We start from the raw sequence: 15,047 nt of genomic DNA, 5'->3' as shown, positions 1-15,047 counted from the left end.
TGTCTGTCCCCAAACTTCCTATAATCCCTCTTCCCCTGATGACCTTGCCTCTAACTCATTGAGAAAATAGAAGTAATCGGAATCCAATTTCCTCATTCCTCACCACATCTTCCAGCACCCTTGCATCTGAACATGTATCCTCCGCCCCTGCCAAAGGCCAGGCCCTCCACTTTTGCTCTGGATCCTGTCTCCTCCCACCTTCCCAGAGTCTTGGCTCTTACAACGAACCCCTTTCTTCTCTCTGACGTCTATACCTCCCTCCATACTGGATCACGTCCATCGGCTTGCAGACATTCTTGACTGCCATCCACCTCTTTAAAAATGTAAACAGAAATAAATCTCTTGACTCTTCCTTCCCATCTAGTAACAGCCACTCTGCGTCTCAGCTGTCCTTCACACTATAATTCCTCTTTTATCATCTTTAATAACTATTTTCAGTTCCTCGCATCCCATCTCTCGCCACCTATTCCAATCAATCTCAGTCCTTACAACTCCACTGACACTGGTCTTGCCAAGAAAACAAGGGATCTCCATGTTGTCAGATCACATTGTCACATCTGTGTCCTCATCTTGCTCTACCTTTCAGCAGCATTCGACACAGCTGACCACTTCCTCCGCCTGGACACACTTTCTGTCTTGGCTTTCATGATACCTGTGCTTCAGGTGGCTCCCCTGCCTCCCTGGCTACAGTCTCCTTTGCTAGACCCACCTCGCCTCTCCTCCTCTCCTCCTTAGCATGTTCTAGAGATCACTCACGAGACCTCTTTTCTTCCCCATGTCTAATCTCTCCATGAATCATCTCATTATTCGATGGATTTAGGGTCCATCTTTGGTCCTTGGGAGTCAGTGACTCCAAATATTGTATATCCAGTCCTGATCTCTCCCCCAAACTCTTGACTCTGATACTTGCTTGTCTTTAAGAGGCGTTTCAAATGTAACATGTCCAAAATAGAACTCTCAATATCCCCCTTCAAACATTCTCCTTTCCAAGTCTTCTCCATGACATTAAGTGGCACCATTCACCCCGTTGTTCTAGCCAAAACCCCAAGAGTCATCCTCGATTTCTCTTTCCCTATCCCCTCCTCCCTGCCCTACAGTCCAGTCCATCAGCAAATCCCACTGATGCTCTCTAAAAATACTTCCCCGATCCATCTACTGGCTTCTATCTCCATTGCTACCATTCTAGTCCAAAATGCCATCATCCTGCCCTTTATCACTGCAATACCCTCCTCTCTTGCCTCCTGCCGACCATTCACTCCCCACCCAGCCACCATGACAACTTTTTAACAATGTAAATCAGAGCATATCACTCTCCTGGCTTAAAAACAAAAGCAAACAAACAAACAAAAACCCTCCAGTAGTTCTGCATTGCACTTAGAATAAAAGCCCCTCCTCACCCAGGTCTGCAAAGCCTTCTGTGGCCGGGTCCCCACCCACCTCTCCAACCCTGCCCTGTCCCCTCCCCTTGCTTGCCTCTAGCCACATGGTTTTCTTTCTGCTCCTCAAACCCTCACTTGTTCCCACCTGAAGGCCTTTGTAGCAGTTGTTTCCCCTTCTGGGGACGCTTACTTCCTCCAACCCCATCCTATTTTATTTTAATCATAGAACTAATCCCGAGTTGGCACTTCCTTGGGTTTTGTTGTTGTTTGGATTTTTTGAATTTTATTTATTTTTTTATACAGCAGGTTCTTACTAGTCATCAATTTTATACACATCAGTGTATACATGTCAATCCCAATTGCCCAATTCATCACACCATCACCCCCACCACCGCGGCTTTCCCCCAGTGGTGTCCATACGTATGTTCTCTACATCTGTGTCTCAACTTCTGCCCTGCAAACTGGTTCATCTGTACCATTTTTCTAGGTTCCACATATATGCATTAATATATGATATTTGTTTTTCTCTTTCTGACTTACTTCACTCTGTATGACAGTCTCTAGATCCATCCACATCTCAACAAATAACCCAATTTCGTTCCTTTTTATGGCTGAGTAATATTCCCTTTTATATATGTACCACATGTTCTTTATCCATTCAGCTGTTGATGGGCATTTAGGTTGTTTCCATGACCTGGCTATTGTAAATAGTGCTGCAATGAACATTGGGGTGCATGTGTCTTTTTGAATTATGGTTTTCTCTGGGTATATGCCCAGTAGTGGGATTGCTGGGTCATATGGTAATTCTATTTTTAGTTTTTTAAGGAACCTCCATACTGTTCTCCATAGTGGCTGTATCAATTTACATTCCGACCAACAATGCAAGAGGCTTCCCTTTTCTCCACACCCTCTCCAACATTTGTTGTTTGTAGATTTTCTGATAATGCCGTTTCCAACTGGTGTGAGGTGATACCTCATTGTAGTTTTGATTTGCATTTCTCTAATAATTAGTGATGTTGAGCAGCTTTTCATGTGCTTCTTCGCCATCTGCATGTCTTCTTTGGAGAAATGTGTATTTAGGTCTTCAGCCCATTTTTGGATTGGGTTGTTTGGTTTTTTTAATATTGAGCTGCATGAGCTGTTTATACATTTTGGAGATTAATCCTTTGTCCATTGATTCATTTGCAAATATTTTCTCCCATTCTGAGGATTGTCTTTTTGTCTTGTTTATGGTTTCCTTTGCTGTGCAAAAGCTTTTAAGTTTCATTAGGTCCCATTTGTTTATTTTTGTTTTTATTTCCATTACTCTAGGAGGTGGATCAAAAAAGATCTTGCTGTGATTTATGTCAAACAGTGTTCTTCCTATGTTTTCCTCTAAGAGTTTTATAGTGTCCGGTCTTACATTGAGGTCTTGAATCCATTTTGAGTTTATTTTTGTGTACAGTGTTAGGGAGTGTTCTAATTTCATTCTTTTACATGTAGCTGTCCAGTTTTCCCAGCACCACTTATTGAAGAGACTGTCTTTTCTCCACTGTATATCCTTGCCTCCTTTGTCATAGATTAGTTGACCATAGGTGCATGGGTTTATCTCTGGGCTTTCTATCTTGTTCCATTGATCTATATTTCTGTTTTTGTGCCAGTACCATATTGTCTTGATTACTGTAACTTTGTAGTATAGTGTGAAGTCAGGGAGTCTGATTCCTCCAGCTCCGTTTTTTTCCTCAAAATTGCTTTGGCTATTCGGGGTCTTTTGTGTCTCCATACACATTTTAAGATTTTTTTTTGTTCTAGTTCCGTAAAAAATGCCATTGGTAATTTGATAGGAATTGCGTTGAATCTGTAGATTTCTTTGGGTAGTATAGTCATTTTCACAATATTGATTCTTCCAATCCAAGATCATGGTATATCTCTCCATCTGTTGGTATCATCTTTAATTTCTTTCATCAGTGTCTCATAGTTTTCTGCATACAGATCTTTCGTCTCCCTAGGTAGGTTTATTCCTAGGTATTTTATTCTTTTTGTTCCAGTGGCAAATGGGAGTGTTTCCTTAATTTCTCTTTCAGATTTTTCATCATTAGTGTATAGGAATGCAAGAGCTTTCTGTGCATTAATTTTGTATCCTGCAACTTTACCAAATTCATTGATTAGCTCTAGTAGTTTTCTGGTGGCATCTTTAGGATTCTCTATGTATAGTATCATGTCATCTGCACACAGTGACAGTTTTACTTCTTCTTTTCCAAATTGTATTCCTTTTATTTCTTTTTCTTCTCTGATTGCTGTGGCTAGGACTTCCAAAACTATGTTGAATAATAGTGGTGAGAGTGGATATCCTTGCCTTGTTCCTGATCTTAGAGGAAATGCTTTCAGTTTTTTACCATTGAGAATGATGTTTGCTGTGGGTTTGTCGTATATGGACTTTATTATGTTGAGGTAGATTCCCTCTGTGCCCACTTTCTGGAGAGTTTTTATCATAAATTGGTGTTGAATTTTGTCAAAAGCTTTGTCTGCATCTATTGAGATGATCATATGGTTTTTATTCTTCAATTTGTTAATATGGTGTATCACATTGATTGATTTGCATATATTGAAGAATCCTTGCATCCCTGGGATAAACCCCACCTGATCATGGTGTATGATCCCTTTAATGTGTTGTTGGATTCTGTTTGCTACTATTTTGTTGAGGATTTTTGCATCTATATTCATCAGTGATATTGGTCTGTAATTTTCTTTTTTTGTAGTATCTTTGTCTGGTTTTGGTATCAGGGTGATGGTGGCCTCATAGAATGAGTTTGGGAGTTATCCTTCCTCTGCAATTTTTTGGAAGAGTTTGAGAAGGATGGGTGTTAGATCTTCTCTAAATGTTTGATAGAATTCACCTGTGAAGCCATCTGGTCCTGGACTTCTGTTTGTTGGAAGATTTTTAATCACAGTTTCAATTTCATTGCTTGTGATTGGGCTGTTCATATTTTCTATTTCTTCCTGGTTCAGTCTTGGAAGGTTATACCTTTCTAAGAATTTGCCCATTTCTTCCAGGTTGTCCATTTTATTGGCATAGAGTTGCTTATAGTAGTCTCTTAGGATGCTTTGTATTTCTGTGGTGTCTGTTGTAACTTCTCCTTTTTCATTTCTAATTTTATTGATTTGAGTCCTCTCCCTCTTTTTCTTGATGAGTCTGACTAATGGTTTATCAATTTTGTTAATCTTCTCAAAGAACCAGCTTTTCGTTTTATTGATCTTTGCTATTGTTTTCTTTGTTTCTATTTCATTTATTTCTGCTCTGATCTTTATGATTTCTTTCCTTCTGCTCACTTTGTGTTTTGTTGTTCTTCTTTCTCTAATTCCTTTAGGTGTAGGGTTAGACTGTTTATTTGAGATTTTTCTTGTTTCTTGAGGTAGGCTTATATAGCTATAAACTTCCCTCTTAGAACTGCTTTTGCTGCATCCCATAGGTTTTGGATCCTGGCATTTTCATTGTCATTTGTCTCTAGGAATTTTTTGATTTTCTCTTTGATTTCCTCAGTGATCTCTTGGTTATTTAGTAACGTAGTGTTTAGCCTCCATGTGTTTGTGTTTTTCACATTTTTTTCCCTGTAATTCGTTTCTAAGCTCATAGCGCTGTGGTCAGAAAAGATGCTTGATATGATTTCAGTTTTCTTAAATTTACTGAGGCTTGATTTGTGACCCAAGATGTGATCTATCCTGGAGAATGTTCCATGCGCACTTGAGAAGAAAGTGTAATCTACTGTTTTTGGATGGAATGTCCTATAAATATCAATGAAATCTATCTGGTCTATTGTGTCATTTAAAGCTTCTGTTTCCTTATTTACTTTCATTTTGGATGATCTTTCCATTGGTGTAAGTGAGGTGTTACAGTCCCCCACTATTACTGTGTTACTGTCGATTTCCTCTTTTAGAGATGTTAGCAGTTGCCTTATGTATTGAGGTGCCCTGTGTTGGGTGCATATATATTTATAATTGTTATATCTTCTTCTTGGATTGATCCCTTGATCATTATGTAGTGTCCTTCCTTGTCTCTTGTAACATTCTTTATTTTAAAGTCCATTTTATCTGATATGAGTATTGCTACTCCAGCTTTCTTTTGATTTCCATTTGCATGGAATATCTTTTTCCATCCCCTCACTTTCAGTCTGTATGTGTCCCTAGGTCTGAAGTGGGTCTCTGTAGACAGCATATAGATGGGTTTTGTTTTTGTATCCATTCAGCAAGCCTGTGTCTTTTGGTTGGAGTATTGAATCCATTCACATTTAAGGTAATTATCGATATGTATGTTCATATTACCATTTTCTTAATTTGGGGGGGGGGGTTGTGTCTGTAGGTCCTTTTCTTCTCTTGTGTTTCCCACTTAGAGAATTTCCTTTAGCATTTGGTGTAGAGCTGGTTTGGTAGTGCTGAATTCTCTTAGCTTTTGCTTGTCTGTACAGCTTTTGATTTCTCCATCAAATGTGAATGAGATCCTTGCCAGATGGAGTAATCTTGGTTGTAGGTTCTTCCCTTTCATCACTTTAAGTATATCATGCCACTCCCTTCTGGCTAGTAGAGTTTCTGCTGAGAAATCAGCTATTAACCTTATGGGAGTTCCCTTGTATGTTATTTGTCATTTCTCCCTTGCTGCTTTCAACAATTTTTCTTTGTCTTTAATTTTTGCCAGTTTGATTACTATGGGTCTCAGTGTGTTTCTCCTTGGGTTTATCCTGTATGGGACACTCTGCGCTTCCTGGACTTGGGTGGCTATTTCCTTTCCCATGTTAGGGAAGTTTTCGACTCTTATCTCTTCAAATATTTTCTCGGGTCCTTTCTCTCTCTCTTCTCCTTCTGGGACCGCTATAATGAAAATGTTGTTGCATTTAATGTTGTCCCAGAGGTCTCTTAGGCAGTCTTCGTTTCTTTTCATTCTTTTTTCTTTATTCTGTTCTGCAGCAGTGAATTCCACCATTCTGTCTTCCAGGTCACTTATCCGTTCTTCTGCCTCACTTATTCTGCTATTGATTCCTTCTAGTGTAGTTTTCATTTCAGTTATTGTATTGTTCATCTCTGTTTGTTTGTTCTTTAATTCTTCTAGGTCTTTGTTGAACATTTCTTGCATCTTCTCGATCTTTGCCTCCATTCTTTTTCCGAGGTCCTGGATCATCTTCACTATCATTATTCTGAATTCTTTTTCTGGAAGGTTGCCTGTCTCCACTTCACTTAGTTGTTTCTCTGGTGTTTTATCTTGTTCCTTCATCTGGTACATAGCCCTCTGCCTTTTCATCTTGTCTTTCTTTCTGTGAATGTGGTTTTTGTTCCATAGGCTGCAGGATTGTAGCTCTTCTTGCTTCTGCTCTTTTTTTCTTTCTTTTTAATCTGTGTCTCTCACCTAGAGTAAAATCTTCCTGAAAGTATGGGTCACACCTGCTTGTTCTCTGTTGGATTCTCAGCACCTAGAACAGTTTCTGGCACATAATAGGTGTTCAGTAAATGCTTATTGAAGAGATGAATGAATCTGAGCATTCCTTGCAATCGGTACAGTTCCTGACACGGAGTAAGCTCTCCTGTATTTGCTGAGTTAATGGACAAGTCGCTCCAACTACACTGTGAGCTTCCTGAGAGCAGAAGCCCTGTTTTAGGTTTCTTTGTTTCCTCCACAGCTCCTGGCATGATGTTACAGACTTCTAGGTGCCGAGTAAATATGCTTGTTTGATTTATTCTTCTTTATAAAGGGAAAGCCAAGCTATTAAGCTGTCTACTTAATAGACTTCATTTCTCTGAGAATAAGCATGTGACACAAGAGGAATGTCATGAGAACAGGGATGAATCGAGTAGGAAGCTTTAGGTGTTGGTCAGCCTCTCTCGGCTGGAATTGAGGTAAAAGGAGAGTCTGCACCTTGTAGATTTCCTTTCCAAATTCTAGCCACGATGCTGCACTTCTTTCTGATGAATGTGTTACAGGGTGCAACCTACATCCTGGTGATGGTGGATCCAGATGCCCCCAGCAGGTCTTCTCCCAAAGCTCGATTCTGGAGACATTGGCTGGTGACAGATATCAAGGTAAGCAGGCCAGAAGGCACTTTCTGATTCACTGGAGATTGGGGCTGGAGGATTATCATTCTGCACAGTTCTCAGCTCTCATTCCTGAGCGTTGGGGACTCTGATGAGCAAGGACTTCAGTGTCAGGTCTCCCCCACCACCCAGCTGTCACAGCCTCGCCCATGTTTTCTAATAATTTCAGAAAATGACCCAGGACCAGTGATACACAGGATCAGGATATCCTTATCTCAGGATTAGCGGGGAGAAAGCCCCCATTTGTAGTGTTTGCTGATTTCTGTAGTGTAAAGAAAGACTCCCACCATGGCCAATTTCAAGTTAATGATTTAAGGACTGTCACAAATTTTCTGCAAATGTAACAATTGGCTCCAGCACACCACTGCCAGGGGCCTGGATTTTGGGGGCACCAGGTGATTCTGTGTAGTCCAGGTGGCAGGGGACTCTTGCAGCATCTCCTGCTGATGGGCCAAGGGGCATGGAAAAGGCATGGCGATCTCTTTTTCTTTGTACAGAAACAAGTGGCCTCCCCTCATTTTTGTCCTTTTGTCATCAGCCATAATGACAAAGGAGCCAGGCTCAGCCTTCCCAGAGTAGGTCTGAGGGGCGCAAATGTGGTGGCTTGTTAATGGGCATTAGGTGAAAAAACAAAAAACAAAAAGGCTCCATTGCCAGGCAAGTTTCGGAGACTCTGGGTTAAAATGTATTTATCCCATTCCCCACCGAAGGGCCTTTTAGAGCTTTTAATATCCTAGTATGCATTATATAACATGCATTTATTTTCCAATCTCACTTGACTGTTGAATCTTTTGTTCACGAGCATGTGGCAATGCACTTTGGGAAAATCCACACTAGCATCAGGCATCCACGCATCTTTTGCCTAGAAAGCCTGCCGATGGCCTTTGCATCACACTTGCAAAGGCACCAACCCTGTAAGACAGTGGGAACCCAGACCTAGAAAGACTAAGTTTGGATCCAGGCTGGGCTGGTTCCCACCTCAATGACATCCATCATGTCATGGAGTCCCTCTCGGTGTTTTGTGTTTATCTGTAAGGTGGGAACCATGACCTCTGCTATGTGGTTGTTGTGATCATCCAGTTACAGTGTCCTAAGATGACTCTGTAAAACACAGCACGTACCACAGCTATAAGGACTTTGTGTTTTTCCTTCTAGAGCTACGGGGCAGAAGAAGGGGTGCTGGTCTGAACTAGCTATTGACTCTCCTGGCAAGGCTGGGCTCTCACAACCATTGGAGTGGGGACGTGGTGGTGTGTGTGGGGTTACCCTGGCAACCAACCCCTCCCAGTGACCACAGGCCCTTCATAGGATGCTCAGGGGAACAGCCCGTTTTCAGGGACAGCCCTGGCTACGGCCTAAGAAGGGGCTCCCTCCAGGGAGACTTGCGGCAGCAGCTTCTGGGACAGAGGCCGAGCCGGGCTGTTGAGGGAAAGTAGGGTCATTGCTCCATCACCCTTCCCTGGCCAAGCACCCCTCTCGGCCTCATGGAGAGCCTTGGAAACACCATAAACAAGCGAAAGGGAAGAGCTGGGGGAGAGACCTGACTTAGTGGAGGGAGGGGAGCTGAGAGCACAAAAGGGAAAGATACTGGATCCTGCCCCAAATTAGAGCACAGGCGCAAGGTGGCCACAAGGGGGTGAAACTCTCAAGAAAAGAATACTGCTCTGGTCATCATATTTACAGTCTGCCCCCATGCACAGGGCTGCCTGTAAGAAGGTTCTACTGGGCAATTCTGAGTCCCAGTTTCAGAAACTGGAACGAAATGGAATGCGGATGGAATCATTTCAGAGTAGAAGGGACCTTGGAGCCATGAGGCTTCCTCTCTTCCAAGCCTGAAGTCTCCCCTCCCCCAATACAGGACAGGACAGTTCTCTCGCACAAGCCTTGTGGTGCCAACGTGGGTTTAGCCCCAGCAGCCCAGCTTAGAAGCAGAGCAGGTGGCAGGTGGCAGGTGGCAGCTGGCCGGCGAGACCACTAAGCCACAGAGCTTACCAGGGCCACCTGCCCGGGTGCGGCCCTCAGCTTTCCCGCTCAGGCCGGAGGAAGCTTGGGTTTCCGCCGCATTTTCACCCACTTGCCTTGATGCAAGGGTCCGGCAGGAAGCAGCAGCTCTCCCCAGCTATGTCCACTCGGCCTGCCCGCCGGCCCCCGCATTCTGCCAGCTGCACAGCCAGTAGAAAAACCAGGCCAGTGTAGGTCTCAGGCTGTGGACCACGGCCAAAGGAAGAGAGGGCTCTAAGCAAACCCAGAAGCACTTCCTGTGTGTTGGTGATAACTGTCAGTCCCCAACATTAGAGCACGTTCGTATCTGCTGGCGAGCTTGTTAAAATGCAGATGCCTGGGCACCACTTGGGTCAGTCTGGACAGAACAGGGCATCCGCATTCAACAGGCATCCAGGAGGGGTTTAGCAGCTGGAAGGAAGACGGCAGATTCAGAATGCCTGGGTTGCTGTTAATATCACCTATCTGTGAAGCAATTTGCACAATTTCCTTTTAATCCTTGCAATCACTTTGTGAACCAGGCATTATCCCCATTTTACAGATGGGGAAACAAAGCCTGGTGAGATCAAATGATGCAGTCTCTCAGCTAGGGGGTTGTAGAGGTGGGTCTTCAATCCAGGCGACCGAACTCCAAACCACCATCCCATGTGGTCATGCTTCACACCACATCTCTCTCATCAACTCCACTGTGGCGAGGGGCATGTCATGGTGCCCTTTTTGTAAAATGGTAAGCATAATCAGAAACAGAGCCCCCGTCATCCCAGGGCTCTGTTCCTGGTTACCTTTTACAGGTTGATGCTTCCAGGGAACCTCCCCAGGGAATGCTGTCTTGGTAAATAAAATCCACTTGATAAATATCTTGGACCCCCCCCATAAAAGCAAACCCTACATATTATCATAACCCTCAGCAGCAAGCAGCCTCAGCAATAAGGCATGCCATGAAGCCACTGCAGATATAGAATGACAGTGGCCCTGCGATTCACAATGGCCACAGAGGCAAACTTGGTGGAACCTAGGCTGGCCGTGTTATTAGGGACTCAGGCCTAATTGGGTGGTGGGCTGCCCCATGGCCATGGGAGCCCCTCAGTAGGGACAATTTTTGGACTGCCTGTCCAGGTTGAAACAGAATATAAACCAGTCCTTAGGAATATGTGAAACATTTGCAGCCCCCAGTGAGAGACTGGTGGGGTCTAGGACAGAGTAGGGTAAAGCTCTAGTCCTTAAATAAAAACTAGGAACTAGAGAGAAGTCCAGCAGGAGGGACCAGGCATTCATGGCACCCTTGTTCATGTCATTCAACAAGTGTGGATTGACCATTATTTGTTATGGCATAGTGTTTCAGGGTGTGGAATCTGGACCCGGACTTGTGGTTCGAATCTGAATCCACCAGTATTAGCTTTGTGATTTGGGTTGGGTGGGGGTGGGCGGAGGGGAGTTGCTCAACCTGTGTCTCAATTTGCTCGCTTGTAAAGTGGGAATCCCAATAGTCCCTGCCTCACTCTGGTGTTACTGATGCTTAAACGAGTTTTCTTAAGTAAAGTGTTTAGAACAGGACCCAGAACACATAGGAATTTCTATGTAACTGTTTGCTGTGATCTTATCATGATTGCTCAAAGTCAGACCCTGCACTAGCACTGGGGTTACAAACACAAACAAAATAGGGGGACTCCCTGCCCTCTGAGGGCTTCTACTCTAGGAGGGCAGGGGAAGGAGGCTGCAGCATGCGGGTAGGGTTATGAGGGCACCAGGAGCTGGCTGGGGCCGGAACTCCCTATACCTGTGGGTTCTCATTCACTCAGGGAGAAGACTAGATTTTCGTCCCCAAACCTGGCCAGACCAGGGTAGGCAGGGACTGATAAATAAAGAGTGCTGTCTTTCTGGGTCCCCTCTTTGAAAATCTCTCATTGAGCGAAAAAGATTTCGAACAGAACATTGACACATAACATCTTTCCTTCCCCCCAGTGCCACATCCCCAGCTTTTCCTTTAAGATGCTTTCAGTTCTAATTCAATCTAATTAATAATCTTCGTGCTAAAGCCTAATTAAGATATTAATTAATTTGCATCATTCATTTCAGAAGAAATGCTTATTGGTGGTTCATCTTCTATTTGTCTCTGAAATTAGTGCTCAGGGCTTTTCATGCAGATATTTTCATTACGTTTTTTATTGTTAATGGGAATATCGAACACAGGAAGATGGTCTATTAATACTTTCTGCAAAGACTATCATGATTGGTGACAAAGAACACCAAGAACAACTAACGAGACAAGGGTACCTTTTTTCTTCCAAAAAAGAAAATCTTCCTAGAAACCGTCAATGATTCTAAAATTTGTCCTGAATATCTTTTTTGTTTTAAGAAAGAAAAGGAAACAGCAAGTTCATGTTTCCCTTTCATTCAGTGCCCTCAACCTTTGGCAGCTGTAAGTGCAAGCAATTCTGGGCTGAATTAAAAGGACCTTAAGGGCTCATTATTCTGTCTACTTTTCTATAGCATTGGATTTTTCCATAATGAGAGGTGTTTTTTTAGAGGACCTCTTAGTATGTTCGGTGAATAAGATAAATGGGTAACCCAATAAACAGAGCTGGGATCATAGCCCCTTGCTTTCCAGCTAGGTGATTAGCATGTGTCAGGGCTCTTGTGTTGGAATTATTGGTCCCACTGCTGAGAGATCTCAGGCAAGTTACTTGACCTCTCTGAAATTGTGGCTTCTTGTCTGTAAAACTGACACAAATCCTTGCTCTTCAGCATTGAGACAGGAAAAGGGAAATTACATATGCAACAAGGAGAAGCCTCCCTAGAGAAAAGCACTATATAAAGGGGCAAATTTATCCTCGCTCCTAATCAATCGAGCAGCAGATCCAAGAAAAATTTAAATATAGGGCTTCCCTGGTGGCGCAGCGGTTGAGAGTCCGCCTGCCGATGCAGGGGACACGGGTTCGTGCCCCGGTCCGGGAAGATCCCACATGCTGTGGAGCGGCTGGGCCCGTGAGCCATGGCCGCTGAGCCTGCACGTCCGGAGCCTGTGCTCCGCAACGGGAGAGGCCACAACAGTGAGAGGCCCACGTACCGCAAAAAAAAAAAAAAAAAAAAAAAAAAATTAAATATATATATATAATTATATAATCCAATTTTCTGTATGCTCCAAAGCAAGAATAAACAGAAGAAGAATAAATAAATAAACAGAAGAAGAATAAACAGTCTTCATCAGGACCACATGTTCAGATGAAGAGGTCAAACCAAGGAAATAGGATTAATTAATTCATTTCTTTCTTTAGACCTGTATTTTTAGTTTTGCTGCTGCTATTTGTGCGCATGTCCATGCACGCTTTGCCCTGCCCCGTGAGGGTCCATTTTAAGTAATAAACACCTGCAAGGCATGGCATATGCTGCCTAAGAGCATGTCGGTTTGGATCCAGGAGCCCTAAAGAGCGTTGGATGATGGGGACAGTGCAGAGGCCCTGGTTATAAACCAGATGTGTACGTGGCCACCCAGATGAACTGAGGGAGGCTCCAGGCTCTGCCACTTCCAGTTGGGAATCTCTGAGCCTCAGTTTCTTTATCCTTAAAATGGGCATGATAATAATATCTATTTCCCAATGTTCGATGAGTTTAAGCGTCGTGGCACAGAACAGAAGAGTAGGGCCTTGGTCAATGTGACTCTCTCTCCCACCACCCCAACTCTGAGATCTGACCACAACAGCCACTTATGATTTAGCAACTTTCCTTAGGCTGTTGGACTCACGTTTTGCAAAGTAAGAACTCTAGGCAACGTCCCAACACACAAACCATGTGGTAAAAGCAGCTCAGCCTTTTTATTATTATTATTTTAATTTTTATTTATTTATGTATTTTTGGCTGCGTCGGGTCTTAGTTGCCGCACGCAGGATCTTTCTTTCGTTGTGACACGCGGGCTTCTCTCTAGTTGTGGTGTGCCTAATTGTGAAACGCGCGGGCTCAGTAGTTGCGGTATGTGGGCTTAGTTGCCCCGTGGCATGTAGGACCTCAGTTCCCCGACCAGGGATAGAACCGGAGTCCCCTGCATTGCAAGACAGATTCTTAACCACTGGACCACCAGGGAAGTCCCCAAAGTAGCTCATCCTTTTGCCTCTGGAGTCTAGATGGATCCAGGCCTAGCCTGGAGGCACCAACCTGACCCAGACTTACTTTGGTGGGGGAAGAAGTTGGGGGAAAGGGAGTCTGCCCCATCTCTCAGCCTCTGGGAATTGCCCTGTGACCCCCTGGTCCAGATCAGGGTCCCCTGGAGTCACCCCAGACCACAGCCGGCACACGGGCTGGGCTGCAAGTGCCAGTCAGGCCTATGGTGTGTCTCCCACTGTCAGGACCCCAACGCTTCCCACCTTTATTTTTTTTTTTATTTTTTGTTTTTGTTTGTGGTACGCGGGCCTCTCACTGTTGTGGCCTCTCCCGTTGCGGAGCACAGGCTCCGGACGCGCAGGCTCAGCGGCCATGGCTCACGGGCCCAGCCGCTCCGCGGCATGTGGGATCCTCCCGGACCGGGGCACGAACACGTGTCCCCTGCATTGGCAGGCGGACTCTCAACCACTGTGCCACCAGGGAAGCCCCCCACCTTTATTTTTAACCCAACCCAGCACCCCTCCCCATTTCCTTATCTCTCACTATCTCCACTTGGCTGTCATTGTCCCGCCACAGAGATGCCTTCGCTCCCATTCAAAATAATTTAAATAAAATGTTGCTACAAAGTGGAATATTATCTTTTGATGAATGTTTTTAAAGCCCTTTAGGTTTTCATGGTAATTTGCGGTGTAAAATTATTTGGAGATAAGAGACAAATTAGCTCTCGGATGCCGAGGTCGCCGTGTCCTGTTATCCATGTGAGCACTGTTTAAATATAATCAGCCCTTAGACTAATGCAGCATAATTGTTCATTTGAAACAGCTTTTTTTACTCCATTCAATGAGTCATTAAAATATTCAAGGGATAATGCAGTGAATTGGAAATGAATTTATCATATTATCCCATACATACTGTAGTGCTTCAGGTAACTAAGGAGAAAGGGGGAGAGAGAATATGAATATTAGGTGCACAGGCAGGAAAGGGGCCAGGATATACAGGAATATGGGAAACAAAGCTTTTTAGGTGATTTATGGAAAGTGTGTATAAGGAGGCTGACCGGGAGGGGTGAACAAAAAGGGAAATGCTGTTCTTTGAAGAGCCCTCTCTCTCCCTCTCTCTCTCTCCCTCTCTCTCTCTCCCTCTCTCTCTCTCCCTCTCTCTCTCTCTCTCTGCACTCTGAGAATCTGTGCTCCACCACAGCTCCGCAGTTAACTTATTTTTATCAAATATGTTTATATCAGAAAGTCGTTATGGAAACCAATTCTGCCATCCAGGAGCATTCCTGGATCAGGCAGAAAACTCTTTCTTTCTCTCTCTCTCTCTCCCTTTCTCTCTGTCACACACACACACACACACACACACACACACACACACACACACACCTACCCCTCATTCGCACACACACCCATAGATGCCCCAAAGCTGTAAAATGGCTGAGGCTGAGACCAGACGTCCAGGCCCACCCCCTGCCCTGCCGTGAGAAACCTGGGCTCGTCACTGTGCCCTGGGCCCCAG

At 44.1% G+C, this 15,047-nt stretch overlaps 1 protein-coding gene across 1 annotated transcript in view; it reads left to right on the top strand.

Moving 5' to 3' along the window:
- Positions 1–15,047, top strand: part of PEBP4 (phosphatidylethanolamine binding protein 4) — a gene marked incomplete at both ends in the record, with an annotated part of 209,922 nt that overhangs the window by 106,122 nt on the left and 88,753 nt on the right. The window contains 1 exon segment of the mRNA XM_079706748.1: positions 7,326–7,424. Coding sequence (XP_079562874.1) covers positions 7,326–7,424 — 99 coding nt within the window.

This window comes from Hyperoodon ampullatus, assembly GCF_949752795.1.
Source record: "Hyperoodon ampullatus genome assembly, chromosome: 6".
Taxonomy (NCBI): domain Eukaryota; kingdom Metazoa; phylum Chordata; class Mammalia; order Artiodactyla; family Ziphiidae; genus Hyperoodon; species Hyperoodon ampullatus.
The sequence above is the reverse complement of the archived record's forward strand: the minus strand, read 5'-3'. Positions and strand labels throughout refer to the sequence as shown.